This window comes from Pediculus humanus, genomic scaffold (genome assembly GCF_000006295.1).
Source record: "Pediculus humanus corporis 1103172107559 genomic scaffold, whole genome shotgun sequence".
Classification (NCBI taxonomy): domain Eukaryota; kingdom Metazoa; phylum Arthropoda; class Insecta; order Psocodea; family Pediculidae; genus Pediculus; species Pediculus humanus.
This window is the reverse complement of record NW_002987174.1, coordinates 438,488-455,103: the sequence shown is the minus strand read 5'-3', so window position 1 is coordinate 455,103 and position 16,616 is coordinate 438,488. Positions and strand designations below refer to the sequence as shown.

The following is a 16,616-nucleotide window of genomic DNA, read 5'->3' as shown; positions in this document are numbered from 1 at the left end:
TTTTTAGTTTAAACGCCCGAATAAAATGTGTTTGACGTCATACGAACGTTTTTTTTTTTTTTTTTTGCATGGAATCGCGTCGTGTTCGATGGAAAAATAATTTTTTTTTTCATTATTCCATCACTCGTGAAAATCGTTTTCGAAACAAAAAAATTGTAATGGAGGTTATTTTGCGGTAAAATATTGTTGGAGGTTTTGCGCCGCTCCCATTTCTTCTTTTAATTTCATTTTAGGAAAAGTAGGCGGTCGGTCGCCATATTAAAAAAAAAGTGGGACTTGAAAGTCGAACCTGGAAACCTGGCTAAGGTAGAAAGAGAGAGAGAGAGAGAGAGAGATACACTTCCATGTAAGGTAGCGCGCGTTTATTTAATTTTTCCACTTTTTTGTATTTTGTTTGTTGCAGTTTTTTTTTTGCGTTTCTTTTGTTTTTCTTTCTCTCCATCGTTTTCAAAAATTTCCATGTTCTCGTCGTTTCCATTTAATCGTTTTTCCCGCAGCCATTTTCCAAAACATTAATCGATCAATTTTTTTTTTTATTATTTAATTTTTTGGCAAATAAGATTTTCATGCGGATTAAATATTTTTAATTAAGTTAATAATCAAGTCCAAAAATTAATAATTTCTCGGTGCTACATTAATATTATTATTATTATTATGTAACTTTTTATGACTACAACTTTCTCTCTTTTTCCTTCAAACTAATTCACATTTTAACCATTTTTGACTTCAAAAAAAAAAAACTTTTATCAGGAAAAATTCGTTTAAATGCATCCCCAAAAAAAAAAAAAAAAAAAAAAAATAATAATAATAATAATAATAATAATAATAAACTTTTCCCTGACGTAATAGATGATCTATCTATTGAACGCATAATAAATCTCTCATTCATTTAATATTATTATTATTATTATTTAATTCGTATTCGTTTTCAATATTTTCATTCATCCTTTTAAAACTTGGTGAGTTAATAAGCAAACTTCACGTTTTTATTATTTTTTCTTTCCTCCTCCTTTTTTTTATTTTTCTTCCAACGTAAAAAAATTTTTTTTTTTTTTTCTCGTTTTCATCTTCATTTTTTTATTTTATTTTTATTTTTTTTCTTCGCCCGTTGAGAATAACGCATAAAATATTTACCGGCAACCTGACAGCCTATCGAGAAACACACACAACCTGAAAAATTCTATTAAAAAATTCAATAAATTTATTATTATTATTATTGTTATTATTACCGTCCGAACGCAAACTCACAACGTTGTTTTTTTTCAATATTGACGAAAATCATCATTTTATTATTATTATTTTTATTTATTTTATTTAAAAAAAAACTTGTTTTATTTAATTTAATTTAATTTTTTTTTCTTGACAAGTTTTTCCGAGAGCGAGAAACCTTAAAAACAAAAAATTTTCACCCGTTCAGGCAGCGTTTTTCCTTTGATTTTTTTTTTAAAAAACGAACGGTCTTTTTTCTAATTTATTCTTATTCGTAATAGTGACGTAATTATATAAAAATACATAAAAACGTTCACGTTTTATTATTATTATTATTATTTTTAATCTCATTTTTTATTAATAAAAAAAAAACATTCGCGATTCGCAAAAACTTAAATCATTCATTCATTCATTTTCTAATTTTTTATGAATGTGAAAGCGCGGCAAAAGTGCGTGATAAACAAATGAAAATCGTAAATCGTAAAATTTATTAAATCCAAGTAAAAATAATAATAATAATTATTATTATTATTTAGTTTTCTTCCATAAACGCGGTTAAATGATTTCGAATAGTAAAACGAAATAAATTACTGCTAGTATTATTATTATTATAATTACAACTACTATTACTACTAACATCGTTTTAAATAACACGTAAACCATTACCTGATTTATTTAACACGTAATAAAACAATAAAATGTTTGTGGAATTATTATTATTATTTCATCGACCGTAATTAATTTTATGCGGTACGCGAAAGAAATTTAATAAATAATAATTACATATTCTATACGACTTCATATTTAATTACAATTTCCCTAAGCAAAATAAATAAATAAATAAATGGGAAATGGAAAATTTAAGTACAAAAGATTTCACACGGATTCTCACGTTGGAAACCTCCTCCTCCCCCGTTTATCAACCGACCAAAAACGGAAGTTGATTTAAAACGGAAATGAAGTAAAAACGTACGATATATATATATATATAATTAATAATCTATGCATAAATAATTACGTAATTTTTTTATGGTAAACTGCTCCACACTGGATGTCGTTTTTACAATACGCCATTTTGATCGAGGATTAAAAATTAAAGAGATTCCAGAAGATTTTTCTGGATTTAAATTACGGGAAAGGAGGAGGAAAAAGTTTTGCAATACGAATTCCCGTCGTGGACATTAAAAATTATTTTAGTGGGCGAGGATTTCGTTTTTCTTTTTTTTTTACTTAAACGAAACGAAATTTTTTTTTTTTTATTACTTTTCGGTTTGTAGAAAACGTCGCCGTCGTAATCGCCCACAATCGATACTCATTAAAAAAATTATCTTGTTGAAAACCTCGAGGAATAAGATAATAAAATAAAATAAAATGAAAAAAATAAATAAATAATGGTGGTAACGTAATAATAATAATAACGATAACGTTACGACACCGTTCGTCGTGTGTACCATTATTTGTTGTTAACCGAAAAGTGGAGGAGGGAAACGATAATAAACAAATGCCGGTAGGCAAATGAAAAAAGAAAAAAAGAAAAGACAATGGAAAACAAAGGAAAGAAACTTTTTTTTTGTTATACGTTTGAATTGTAAAACTGTCACACATCACAATCGGTGCAGAAAATAATAAAAAAATATTATGACTCGAAATTTGCGGGGGGGGGGCTCTTTTGAAAAGATCGTTAAAATTCGCAACGAGTCATTTATTATTATTATTATCATCGTTTGGGGCTCCGTATTAAAAAAAGCCATTTTTTGTTCGAACAAAGGTTCGAGAGAAAAAAAAAGGATTCGAAAACGCACGTTTTGTTCGTTCTTTTTTTTTCTCTCTCTCTCTTTTTCTTTTCTTTGAATTCGAAAAAATAATGATTCCTTCCATTATTCTTTCCCGCCATTTTATTAATTCGATCGTTAAAATCTATTTCGTTTAAGAGCCAATTTAAAAACGGTTCGAATTGAAAAGAAAAAAGAAAATTCACTACTCAGCTTTTCATTCTTTGTTTTACTCCCTTCGGAATATTATTATTATCATCATTAATTTCACGTTTATGGCAGAGCACTCAAGTTTATCGAATTTGTTTTGAATTTCGTCGTATTCGCATGCGTTTTCAACACGTTTCATGAAACGCCGCCATCGAAAAAGAAAGTCTTTGCAATTATTTTATTATTATTATTATTATCATCACTATCATATCATCATTATTAATATTTATTCTTTCGAGGTAAAATAAGTAACCGTCGTACCTTATTATTATTATTATTTTTTTTTTTAACCATTCGTAAAATTATTTAAAACAACACAATCCTATCTAAAGGACGAAGACATTTTCAAACAAGGCGTCCATCTTTTTTTTTTTCTTTCATTCAATAATCTTTTCTCGTCTATCGACCATCACTTACGTACCTGAAATCTTCGTTTAAAAAATAGAGAGAGAGAGAGAGAGAGAGAGGGAAAACAATTTTGTTAATTGATCGTTAACGCGTCTCCCAAAGATTATTTTGCAATTTCGTAAAAGAAAAAAACGAATTTTTTCCATCGAACAAAAAAAAAAAAAACCGGAAATGAATTAGTTTGGTAAAGGAAAGGAAAAAAAAAAATTCATAAAACCGTTACGTGCGTGCGTTATTTATCTCGTATTAAATTCGTAATTAAAAAAAGAAAAACGCGGAATTTGAACGTTTTCAATTAATTGAAGCGTCACAATTAGTTAGTAACCTTGTGAAACGCAAAAAAAAAAAAAAAAATTCGCGTGGAAAATGATAAAATAAAGTTTCCCTAAAATTTATTTTCTTTTTCATTTTTATTATTATTATTTTTTTTATTACCTGGTCATTTTCTTCACGAAATAATTTTCGTGTAGGGTTTAAAAAAGAAAAAAAAAATTAACGAATTACGAACGAAATTTCCTTTCAAAAAGTTCACGGTCGGTTTAATTCATTCACTTGCGAACGATTAAAAAAAAAAAAAAAAATCTCCTGCCACGACACCGGGAGAAAAAGAAAAAAAAACTCCTTTTAATTTCGTAAATTATTTAAACTTTCCGACAACCGCTCGCAACACCAAAGCAAAACTTTTCGCAATTGAAATTCAAATCGGAAAAAAAAACAGGAAAAGCTCTGGAGATTAAAAAAACGGATTCCTTAACGAGTTTTACGGTAGTAAAAAATAAAAAAAAAAAAAAATCCAAAACCGGGAAAAATGCATTAAGTTATTACTCAAGTTAAAATTTTCCTTTCGCGGGTTTTTTTTTTTTTTCACTACGCAACTTCCGGTTTTTATCGAATCGAACTTTCGATAATATGACTTTTTTTGGGTTTTCCCTTTGCGAGTGATAATCGTCGTGTGTCGACATTTATAAATTCAAAAAATTTTTTAACAAGCGCCATTGTTTAGAAGAGAAAAATTCCTTTGTAACAAACACGTAAACTTCTTCTCGTTATCCAACCAATCAATCAATCAATCAAACGATCAATTAAATCGAATAATCGATAATCGAATAATCAATAAAATCCATATTAAACGGTCGTTCACGTGAATGGAAACAAATAAAACTCAAAGATCTGACTTTATTGTCGCAAATTTTCCGAATTAGGGATCCCTTTTCCTCTCTCTCCTCCTTCTCTCCCTTTTTCCCCCCAGATTTTCTTACTTTTCCAAATTTTTCCTGTTGAAATATTTTTTTAGAAATATCACGTGTTGGTAGTTGTTTTTCACAGGCGATAATTACGTTTGACTTTTTTTTTTCTTTCCATAAACAAAACGTTGTTTGATTCGAAACGTCGTCTTCTTTTAATTTTTAAATCGCAAACAAACGAACAAACAATTGTTGTCGCGAGTTGTTGTTGTTGTTGACACTCTTGCGCAATTAATACACTAAAACACAATTTTTCGTTTTTTTGTCATCCTCCGCATTTTTGTGTGTGTGTGCTCGTTTTTTTTTTTTTTTTTTTTTTTTATTCATAAACTAAATCGTCGAGTCAAGTCACAATTAAGTTTTGTTTTTTTTTATGATTGTTTTTTTTCCTCGTAAAAAAATTAGTTAATTGAACGAGACAATATGCTGATTAATAACTATTTCCGAGGAAAAAAAAAAAAAAAGAAAAAAAAAATTGTTTTGAATAAAACGTTTAAAAAAAAAAAAAAACAAACTCCGTGAAACTACGATCTAATCAAATTTTATTTTAAAATTACCGATTTTTATTTGTACCGGTCGAAAAATAATCACGTAAACGATACATGCACGATCGATATATATCGATAAAAACGATATATCGTACAAACGATGGCACAAATGGTGCGAATCCGTATTAATTTTTAACATAATGATGAAAAATCGAAAATGATCTGAATTTCTTCGCGTTTATTATTTCCTTAATAAAATAAATTTTTTTTCCCCTTGCATGGACAGTATCATTATTATTATTATCATTATTATGCTTTATTTGGATCACGAGAACGGCAAAATCGGTGTGACTGTAAACGTTCGAAAAATTTTTTAAATTATTTATTACCCACAATAATTTTTTTTTTTTTTTACGGTTTATTAAATTCATTAAAAGAATAAAGACGAATAATTTTATTATTATTATTATTATTATTATTTACGTGTAATTTTTCAAAAAGAGTTCACCTATCGTAAATTTACCATTTTGTTCTCTCTCCCCCCCTCTCTTTAAAAATTTCAACAATTTTCTTGTTTCGTAACGTAATTATATGATTAAACCTTTTGAATTTTTTTTTTTTTTGTCATTTCTCTTTTGAAAAATTTTCTTTATTTTTTCTTTTTAAAAAAAAAAAAAAATGTCATCACGCGAAAACGATAGAAAAACCAAAAATAATGAGAAATTATCGATCCGTGCGACGGGAATCGGGTAAAAAAATTCGTTTCAACCTACTTGCTTGAAATTTAAACGACGATGAACGATGACAAAAAAAATTATTATCATTAACGTGGGGTACACGTGATATGAAATCAGGTGTGCCAACCCCTTTCACAAAAAAAAAAATTTTTAAATAAATCAAAACGATCGATGGTAATAAAAAATTCTATACTAATGAATTAGTTACACTGGACACGGGGGGAGAAATGAATATTTTGCCCTTTTTTCCTTTTTTTTTTTTTATTTCGTTTGGGTGGCTGATTTCCCCCCCCCCTCTCTCTCTCTTTATTTACTTTTTTATTTTAAAGTAGGTTAATGATTGATTCTCGTTACAAATTGTTACATTTATATAAGGGGGTAATGAATGAATGCAATTTACCCTAATTCACCCTCCTCATTCTCTCCCCCTCGTCCCCTTTAATTTTTTTTTTCGCGGGTTAAAACGACAAAAATTCCAGCGACTCACGTCGGTTCATTACGTCACGCTGGACAATTTATCAATCGATTTTTAATTCCGGTGTCTCACGCAAAACAAAAAGTTCAGAAGGCCCCCCCAAAGAAAGAGAGAGAGAGAGAGAATCATAACTAAAAAATTAGGTTTAATGGGAAACGATAAAAATGACTAACCTCCTAACCGAATTTTTTGTATTATTATTATTATTATTATAATTTTCACATTCGATCACGACAAATCCCGATTATTCGTTGGAATTTTTCACCAATCAATCAATCATTCCAGGTTTTTCCTCTACTCGATTTCACGGGAATAAATTCCTGACATTATTATCATTATTATTCGCGTTTTATTTTAAATAATGACACTCAAATCGTAAAGTTATTAAACAATTAAAAATTCTTTTTTTTAAACAAATAATAATAATAATAATGATAATAATAATGCATTTTCATTACGACGGAATAAAATTTAAATTAATGCGTTTTTTTTTCGCGTTGCGGTGGATGATATTACGTTCCAGTAATAATCCATATATGCAATTCATGACAACTCACACACACGCACACGCACACACAAACGATGACCATAATAATAATAATAATAATAATAAATTATTAGTACAAATCTCTCTGTCTCTCTCTCTCTCTCTCAAGAATTTTTATTGCGGTTTAAGGGCATCATCATTAATACCTTCGTGTTTTTTTTTTTCAATTACCTCATTTTATTTCATTTTTTTTTTTTTATTTAAATGGGATGGATGAACGAGTAGCGCAAATTTCCCGGGTACCTTTTATTTTCCACCTATAAAGTTTTTCTCGAATCCGATTATCCGATAAAGTGTGAGAAGTGTCGAGATAAAATCCCTTCGGGTAATAATATAATACGGTCGATATGAAAACGTAAAAACTAATAATAATAATGATAATAAAAAATTATTAATTGTTTTCTTTCTTCCCACGGGGAGTCACCGTCATACAATGGTTTTATTTTAAAAAACCTGAAAAACCGGTAAATGAAAATTCGCAAATCATTCACTCGAAATAAACGTAAACGTCACATAATAACATATCTTTATTGATTATTCGAATAATAACAAACGAAAACTTATTTGTTTAACAAAGAAAGAAAAAAAAATGTCTTCCATTTTTCTTTTTTTCTTTCACAAAGGTGAAAATTTAAGTGCCAAAAATAACTTTTAAACAATAATTGCACCATTTAATGACTTTTAAAAAATTTTCCAACAACTCAACCTTTTGACCCATTATGAAAATTAGGAAAAAATTTTAGGGAAAAATTACTATTATTATTATTATTATTATTTTGACAAGTGAATGACTTTTAACTACCGATTTATCCAATAGGTTTCCCCTTCCCCCTCCCCCTCTTTTTACCCCGAATTAAAAACAGGTAGAAAAAAAAAATATTCATGTTTAACACGCGAGTTAATTTATTAACGTTTAAAAAAAAAAAAAAAACAAAAAAAATTAACGATTTTTTTTTTTTTTTTAAACCTCCTATTACTTATATTACCAGTAAATCTCGACGAAACATTTTTAATTAATATTTATAAATTCGAGGAGGTTTTAAATCCGAATTTAAAAAAAAAAAAAAAAATTATTTTTTTTTTTATTTGTGATGCCATCAAAAACACAACAACAACAACCCCTCCCTTTTTTTTTTTTTTTTTTTTTTTCAAAACCCAAAATTACAAGGAAAAAAAAAAAAAAAAAAAAAAAAAAAATTATTGGATGTGTGTGGGAATAATTTTATGTTTTCAAATGTTGGAGTCCCTTCTTTGATTATAATTATTTATGATTTTCTGACTTCGGTATTTTATTTAACTTTGTTCAATATTTATTTACAAGTGCAAAGATTATCATTATGATAGTTTACATGAGAAAAACATACAAAAAAAAAAATCAGTCATTGACATTTTGAATGTATCAAACAAAAAAATTGTCATCTTATGCATTTTAACATTCATTGAAAAAAAATTAACAACAACATTTATGTTATTGTAATCAACATAAACATAATCAGTGCTCTGATAATAACATCAATCAATTAGTCGAATCAGTTTTTGAAAAATTTTCAACTGATATAAAATAATAATTTAACAATGTTTACATTTTAAAAACAAATAATAATAATAATAATAATTTTTTATTACACCTTACAAACATATCAAGGTGTTCTAATTTAAATCATGTTAAAACTTGAATTTTTTTAATTTAAAAAATTGCATCATCATCATCATTCGAAATGAATCACAAATAAAATAAGAATTCAAAACAAATTAATAATAATAATAATAATTTGACAAACCTTAGCGAAAGGACTTCAACATTATTCATTCGTCTGAGCAAACTTATGTCTTGCAATTCTCCTCCCCTGAATAACAAAAAAAAAAAAAGAAATTGTTAATAAAAATTTTTTGGTAAAATTTAAACAAAGAAAATTAACAAATTAATAAAAAATATAATTAAATGTCCATTATTCTTAAGCTTTTTTTTTTTTATGTTATGTTTATTCGATAAGTTGAGTGGAACTTTTTTTTTTTTGTTTATCAAATACAAAGAAACATAAAAACTAACAAATTTTGAATGATTAGGTGGTAGGAGGGGAGTTTGTAAATATTATGGTAAACAAAGCATCTGTATAACATTTTTATTATTATTATTACCATTTTTTTTTTTTTTGCATTCGCACTCTTGCCAGCAAAACATTAAAAAATAATGCTAAGGATGATGATGATAATAATAATAACATACTTACCAACAGTTGAGTTTTTTAATTGAAGACAAATCAGATGCTCGGGTTCGTGCTACCACCATGTCCTCAGTTAACCTAGCCATATTTTTTTTTTTTTTTTTTTTTTTTTAATTATTTATAACGAAATTTTTTTTTTATTAACCGATAATTTTTTACATCAAATCCGGAACGTATATGAAACAATTTGAAACATTACGAAATTTTATTATTATTATTTTTTTATATTTTTTTTTTTCTACGTTAAAAAAAACATTAATCCGATACACTTCTCGCAACCAAACGGAATTGATGACTGTAATTTTATTGTTAACTTGTTCTGTTTGATGATTTTGAATTCGACTTAATCGTAGCAAAATATATTAATGAATTGAAGCAAATCTTTTATTCCCGCCTTTTTTGCTTTTGTCATTCAAATTCGAATTCAAAATATATTTATAGTATACTAGTAAGCTTTAAAGGAACGTATGAAAGGTTTTTAATGAGATTTTTTGTTTTGAGGATGTTTTTAAATCATAAAAAGTGAAAAGAATCGAAAACTTATTAAATAGAAATGTAAATTTTGGATAAAACTAAATAAAAATAACAAAAATTGTGCTGTTTAATTAATTTAAAGTTCATTAATGTAAAAGGTAGTTTTTTTGATTGCAGTCATAAAGTTACTTGTGTATACTGTATTTTTCATTAAAAATAAATTTTATCGATAAAAATTTTCATTTTACCTTTTTTGAAATTTTACATTATATCATTCATTTTTCATATTTTATATATATATATATTAATTTTCATTTTTATATTTCATAATATTCAAAAATTGAGTTTTCTACAACATAACATTGTACTAAACCATGTATTGCGATAAATTCATTTTCGAATATGAAAAGAACTGATTTAATCGATAATATTATGCTCGGGATAGGAAGCGAAACAGTTTTTAAAAAGAAAAAAAATTTTTTGTTTAAATCAACATAAATGTTTAATGATTTTATATAAAAATTACCCTTTATTAAATTTACAGGAGCAAAAATCTAAAAAATTTAAAAAATTTCCAAACACGATTATGACAGTAGACGAGATTTGATATTTGTCATAAATAAATAAATAAAAGCAAAAAAAAAAAAAAAAAAATTACTTTCACTTTCAATATAAAATCATTATAATCTTTTTTAAGTATGTATATATATATATATGATAATAATAAAAATGCATATTAATTGTTTTTCAAAAAATTTCAATTATTAGTGATTTGATTTCGGGAAAAAATAAAAAAATAAAAAGTCGATGACACTTTCCACACCATAAAAAAATTTTTTTTAATAATATTCTTCATGTTATATGTATGTACATATATATATATTTATTATTTTTTTCCAGATTTTTTTATACCACCACCTAGAAGAGGACCTTTTTGAGATGCTTTCGCTTTGGCATCAGCTAAAGCTTTTTGTTGTTCCTGAAATAAAGAGCAAGTTATATTTTTTGTGTTATTTAACATAAGTTCACAATTATCAGTAAATTAATAAATGTTACCTTTTGCTTTTGTTTAAATGCCAAATCTTCATCGTCTAACGTTTTTTCTGCTTTTTTCGGTGCTTTAAGAGGTTTTTTCTTACCTCCTTCACGACTCGACATGATTATTACCTGTAAAACACGCAATCAAAAACATAACCTCAAAATATCAAAAAAAAAATTTAAATATAATTTCGGTTAGGGAACAATTCACATTTCTTCAATATGACAATAAATAACGTAAATTTAAATAAAATTGAATAATTAAATTTAATAATTACTAAGAAAAAATATAGATAATATTAATAACTTACCCCGATATTATTTTTTAGTTAACTAATTAATTAGTTACTGGCAGGAAAATACTGAACGTGTTATTACTGTTAGCAAAAGACTTTGTACGTACGTTGAATTTAAGTTTACATTGATAATGTTACGCTTATCATGAATTAGTTTTTTTTTTTTTTTTTCTTTTTATATAATAATTATTTGATATCAAAATAGAAATAAAAATTTTTCAATTTTTGAATTTGAATAAAAAAAATATTGATAAATATTCTATAAGATAAAAAAAAAAAATTAAATATTTTATTTTTTTTTACTATTATCACAATTTAATTTTGTTCAACAAATAATATTTTTTCAGTAATATTAATATCCATTGAATTTTCAATTCCATATTTTGAATTCAATTTACGTAAGTTTGCCACATAATAACTTATATTTAAATATGTTATAATTAATTATCATACTTTTTGCAGCAATGTAAACTTTTTTTTGTTTTGTTTTACCCCAACACAATTCTTATAAACTTTGTAGTTTTGTTACTTTAATTGTGAAATTATTTTATTTTATTTTAGTTATTTTAAAACAATATTCTCTAAACTTTAATTTTCAAAATGTCAAATTTAATTAAGTTTGGTTATTTGCCAGCTAAACAATCAGTTTTTTTATTATGCGACTTGCAAGAAAAATTCAGGCCTATAGTGTCTTATTTTAAAGAAGTCCTTCATGGGGCATCAAGATTAGTAAGTATACTTAAAGTGTTTAAAAGTTTATTTAATGTTTTTTCATAAAAACAATAATATATAATTTTTTTGCAGACGACTGTTTCTAAAGTTTTAAATATACCTCTTATCGTGACAGAACAATATCCACAGGCTTTCGGTCCAACAGTTGAGGAAATTAAAAAAGATCATGCTGTTGGAGTTTTTCCTAAAACAAAATTCAGTATGTGTGTTCCAGAGGTTGTTTCACAATTAGAAAAAATCCCTGATCTTAAATGTGCCATTTTGTATGGCATCGAAGCTCATGCCTGCATAGAACAAACAGCAATCGATTTGCTTGGTCTTGGACTCAGCGTTCATATCGTTGCTGATGCTTGTTCATCTCGTAGTTTGGAAGATAGATGTTTGGCTCTAGAGGTAATCAATAAGATGTTTCTTATGATTAAATTTTAAAGAACAATTAGTTGACTTAATTACTTGTTAATGTTAAATTGCAGAGAATGAAACAAATGGGTTGTTTTATATCGACAACAGAAAATGTCATATTCAAACTTCTAGTTGATTCCAAACATCCAAAATTTAAAGAACTTCAACCTTTAGTTAGAAATGCTACTCCCTACACTGGATTGTGTAATATTCACACAAATCCTGCTCAAGCTCGTCTGTAAATTTTCAATTATGATGACATTTAAAATAAAAAAATTTGTTAATCCATTCAGTTTTATACCTTGTCTAATTATGATTAAAAGTTTTTTAAATATTGATATATCCATTTCAAAATTTTATTTTTTTTTTAATAGTAAATATATTTAAAGTTAAGTATTGTTTAAATCAAATTAATATACGAAAACAGACAATAAAAAAATTGTGAATGAAGGATTATACACATCACTTTATATGTTGAATATTAAAACTTAATGATGGCTCAAAAAGTTTTATAAATTACAAATAAAAATAAATATAAAAAGCATTTTAAATGAATAGTTTTTTTATTTCTTAAGTTTTACTCTAAATAAAAATAATTTAACAACAAAAAAAGTTGGGTTTTCACTTAAAAAATTTACTTAATTATAATAAAGTTAAAATTTGTATTAGATTTCAACGGTCAAAAATTCTGGTAAGTAATTTTAATAATTTATTCTAAGTATTTAATCGATTATATTTTTATTTTTAATTTTAATTTTAATTCTTTTTTTTTTAAAGAAACATTTTAGTTTTATTAAAATTTTTTTAGTCAAAGAAAAGTTTTTTTTTTAAATTAAAAAAAACAAGTAATTGACTAGAGTAGTACAGTAGTAAATTGGGGCTGGGGAAATAATTTGTTTAACTTTTTAAAATACCGTATTGTTAAAACGCGCTTTTAAATTTATTTTAATTTAAATAAACATTATTTTTTTTTATACATCACACACAAGGTAAGTGAAAAATTAATAAATTTTATTAAAAACTATTGACATTACATAATTTTAAAAAAATTTCACATTTATTTCTTAGATATTTTTCATTAACCTATGTTGGTCATAATGACGGCCATTTTTATTATGTGATCGATTAACTTAAATTTACTTCAAATTCATTAAATTGGACTGACTATCCGTCCAATTCCATTACGAAACAATAATGATATCGTTAATTTTTACGACCTTATAATTTATTTAATTATCTTTATAAAATTTTTAAAACTTTTATATGAAATTATAACTTTTAAAAATTAATTTTATGGCTTAGAAAAAGAGTTAAAACTATTTCAGTAACAAAAGTTTCAATTCTATTGTTTTTTTTTTTAACTCTTTCTTTTCATTATATTAATAAATCCCTGAAATTTCTAATTCTTGGCTACTTTAAAAAAAACAAAATTGCTATTAATAAAACTACCTTAACAAATGTATGAGTTAGTATTGAAAAAAAAGCATTTTAACAAAATAATTTATCTTAAATTTTCATTTTTGTTAATTGAAATTCTAAATATTATTTCATTTTCTTTTAATTCTTAATCTATTTCTCCAAATGTTTTAATTTTTCCCAAGGTTACAATATTGAACCATTTTAATTTTATTCGAAAAGTCATTTTTCATTTTTTAACTGTAAAAAATCATTTTAAAATTTTAATAAAAATTATAAAGAAATAATATTCGGTTTGATTATTTTTTTGTTTTTGATATTACATAAAATATCACTCTTCATATTGTCCTTAACAATCAACAATGCATGATAAATAATTATGATACTTGTGCAAATATTCTTAATCAAATAACAAATTCATCAACCTTAACATCTTAAATAAATTCATTATCGAATTACAATGAAAAAAATTTTTCACTCCCTTCTCATTGTTAAAATCATTAAGATTTTTACCCTTTTAAAATAAAATTTTCAATAAAATAATTTAATTATTTATTTATCAATATCCACATTCGAATATTATCATTTTTTTTTCTTTTTTTTTTTTCGTCAAAAATTTAACAATTATTTGGTAAATAATAAATGACTCGAGTTAATTTATATTTGACCCATAATTCACATTTGACATTATTAATGTCAAATTTATCAATAAAAAAATTATTTAACGTCAAATTAATTTTTTTTTTTTTTTAAATTTTAAATTTAATTTTACAATAAATTCACAAAAAAAAAAAAAAATTACTCGATTGATTTTTTTCCATTTGAAAAAAAATAATTTAAAATTTATTATTTTTTCAAGAGTCGTAATTACATTTTAAAAATTTATTTATTTATCAATTGAAATATTTTAAATCTTTATTTATTTATTTTTGTTAACGTCACATTAAAAAAAAAAATGAATTTACTCTTAAAAATAATTTTTATTACAATTCAGCAATTTTTTTATTTATTTTTCACATAATGATTGTATCCATTGTTGTTTTATTAATAAAAAAAAATTTGTGTTAAATATCGTCTACGTGTTTTAGGTTATTTACTTTTCATTTAAAAAAAAAAATTTTTACGTGTCACATTTATTTTCATGCATTAGCAAATAATAATAATAATAGTAAGACTAATTAACACACAAAAACATTAATTTAATTTATTTTTAATCTTTTTTTTTCTTTCACATGTAGATATATATATAAATATATACACACCTGGTTAGTTATGAATTCTGGGATGTCATTAAGAAAAAAGAAAATTTTAATTGCTGAAGGGAATCATCATCATTATCATCATCATCGTAATAATAATAATAATAATGTCTTACACAGATGTTGAACACGGTTATCAGGATCTTGGTCATTTTCGTCCTGGTTTTTACCTCGGCTTAGACCTGGATTCATCTTGTCACAGTCACGCATCCGTAAGTTTATTTATTATTATTATTATTATTTTTTGCGCGATTCTATTTTTTTTTAAAATAATGGCGAACTTAAGAAAACCTTCGAAAATCGTTTGAGAAAAAAAAAAAAAAATAGGTGAGTGATAAGAGAGAGAAAACCGATTGATAAGAAATATATATCAAGGTCGCGATGGTGTTATACATATTAAACATTTACGTGATTAAATAAAAAAGAAAAATTTTTTTTCTGTGGGGGAAGAAGAGGGAGAGGAAGGGGGAAGGGGAAGAAAGGGGAAGATAGGGGGTCCACGGGAACGTTAATTAAAAATTTTGGAGGGCTTTTCAAAAAGTTTATCTCGAACAGTTACAATTTTTTTGGCCTTAAAACAATAAAAAAGGATTCATTTAAATTTTATTTTATTTTTTATCGTCGATCATAAAATTATTATTATTATTATTTTTTTATATTGAAATCGCTATCGGTGATAACGTTATCAAAATTTAATTAATTAATTAATAATTATTTTACGTCGAATGAGTAGATTTGAAAAATCGTACTTAAAATAATTTAATGGAATTTCTTTATTAAGTTTTTTTTTTTTTTTTTTTTTTTTTTTTAAACGAAACGTTTGAAACGGCCAAAGTATTATTATTATTATTACTTTTTTAAATACAATAATTAAAAAAAAATAAAAAAATAAAAGAAGAAAAAGAAGAAATTAATTTTTTTTTTTTAATTCGTCGAAGGATAAATTTTAATTTTGAAAATGTCCGATAGCGAGCGCCGCCATTTGCGTTCATATGATTTCTTTCCTCGTTACGTACGTACGTTACGTTACGTATATACGTAACGGAATAATATATATATATAATTTTTTTTTTTTCCCTTTCTTCCCGGTTAAATGTTCAGTTTGTTCGGTTCGGGTTTTTTCACAGTTTATTTATTTCGTGGCTATTAATAAATTTAATGTGCGGCACCAACGACTTTTTGTTTTGTTTTGTTTTTTTTTAAAAACCGAAATCGCGATTTACGATAAATCGAAATATCTCGAATTATTTACACACAAACAGACACACACGCGCTTACACATATTTATATAAATATATTATTATTATTGGATACGTTCGGTCGATAATTTTTTTTTTTAAATAATTTTTTTTGTATTATTATTATTATTATTATTATTTTTCTAAGGTTTTTATTTTATTTTTTTGTTTATTATTTGTCGTTTAAATTTTTAAAAACAAGTGGAAAATTAATTGAGGAAAAAGAAAACTTTTCGCTTTTGCGTTTATTGTTTAGTTGATTAAAAAAAAAGATTTTAAAAAATATTTTCCCGATTTTATTAAAAATCGTTTGAAAAGTTTTCGATATTATTATTATTATTATTATTATTATTAAAACGTATTCGAAAAGAAATTTTTGTAATAATTAATAAATTAAATATTTCGCGAGTTTGTTTTTGTTTGTTGAAGCTAAGGTTTAATCGAAT

General features: G+C 24.9%; 2 protein-coding genes across 2 annotated transcripts; one reads left to right on the top strand and one right to left on the bottom strand.

Annotated features, from left to right (window-relative positions):
- Positions 1 to 8,745: 8,745 nt before the first annotated feature.
- Phum_PHUM208240 (leucine rich repeat protein, putative) lies at positions 8,746 to 9,401 on the bottom strand (the record flags this gene model as incomplete). The annotated part of the gene is made up of 3 exons (XM_002425508.1): positions 8,746 to 8,761; positions 8,872 to 8,937; positions 9,322 to 9,401. 3 exons carry the CDS (start codon positions 9,399 to 9,401, stop codon positions 8,746 to 8,748), a joined length of 162 nt encoding a protein of 53 aa, XP_002425553.1.
- Positions 9,402 to 11,723: 2,322 nt separating this feature from the next.
- Positions 11,724 to 12,499, top strand: Phum_PHUM208230 (uncharacterized protein; the record flags this gene model as incomplete). The annotated part of the gene is made up of 3 exons (XM_002425507.1): positions 11,724 to 11,852; positions 11,928 to 12,248; positions 12,329 to 12,499. The coding sequence occupies 3 exons, from the start codon at positions 11,724 to 11,726 to the stop codon at positions 12,497 to 12,499; spliced, it is 621 nt and encodes a 206-aa protein (XP_002425552.1).
- Between the last annotated feature and the right edge of the window lie 4,117 nt (positions 12,500 to 16,616).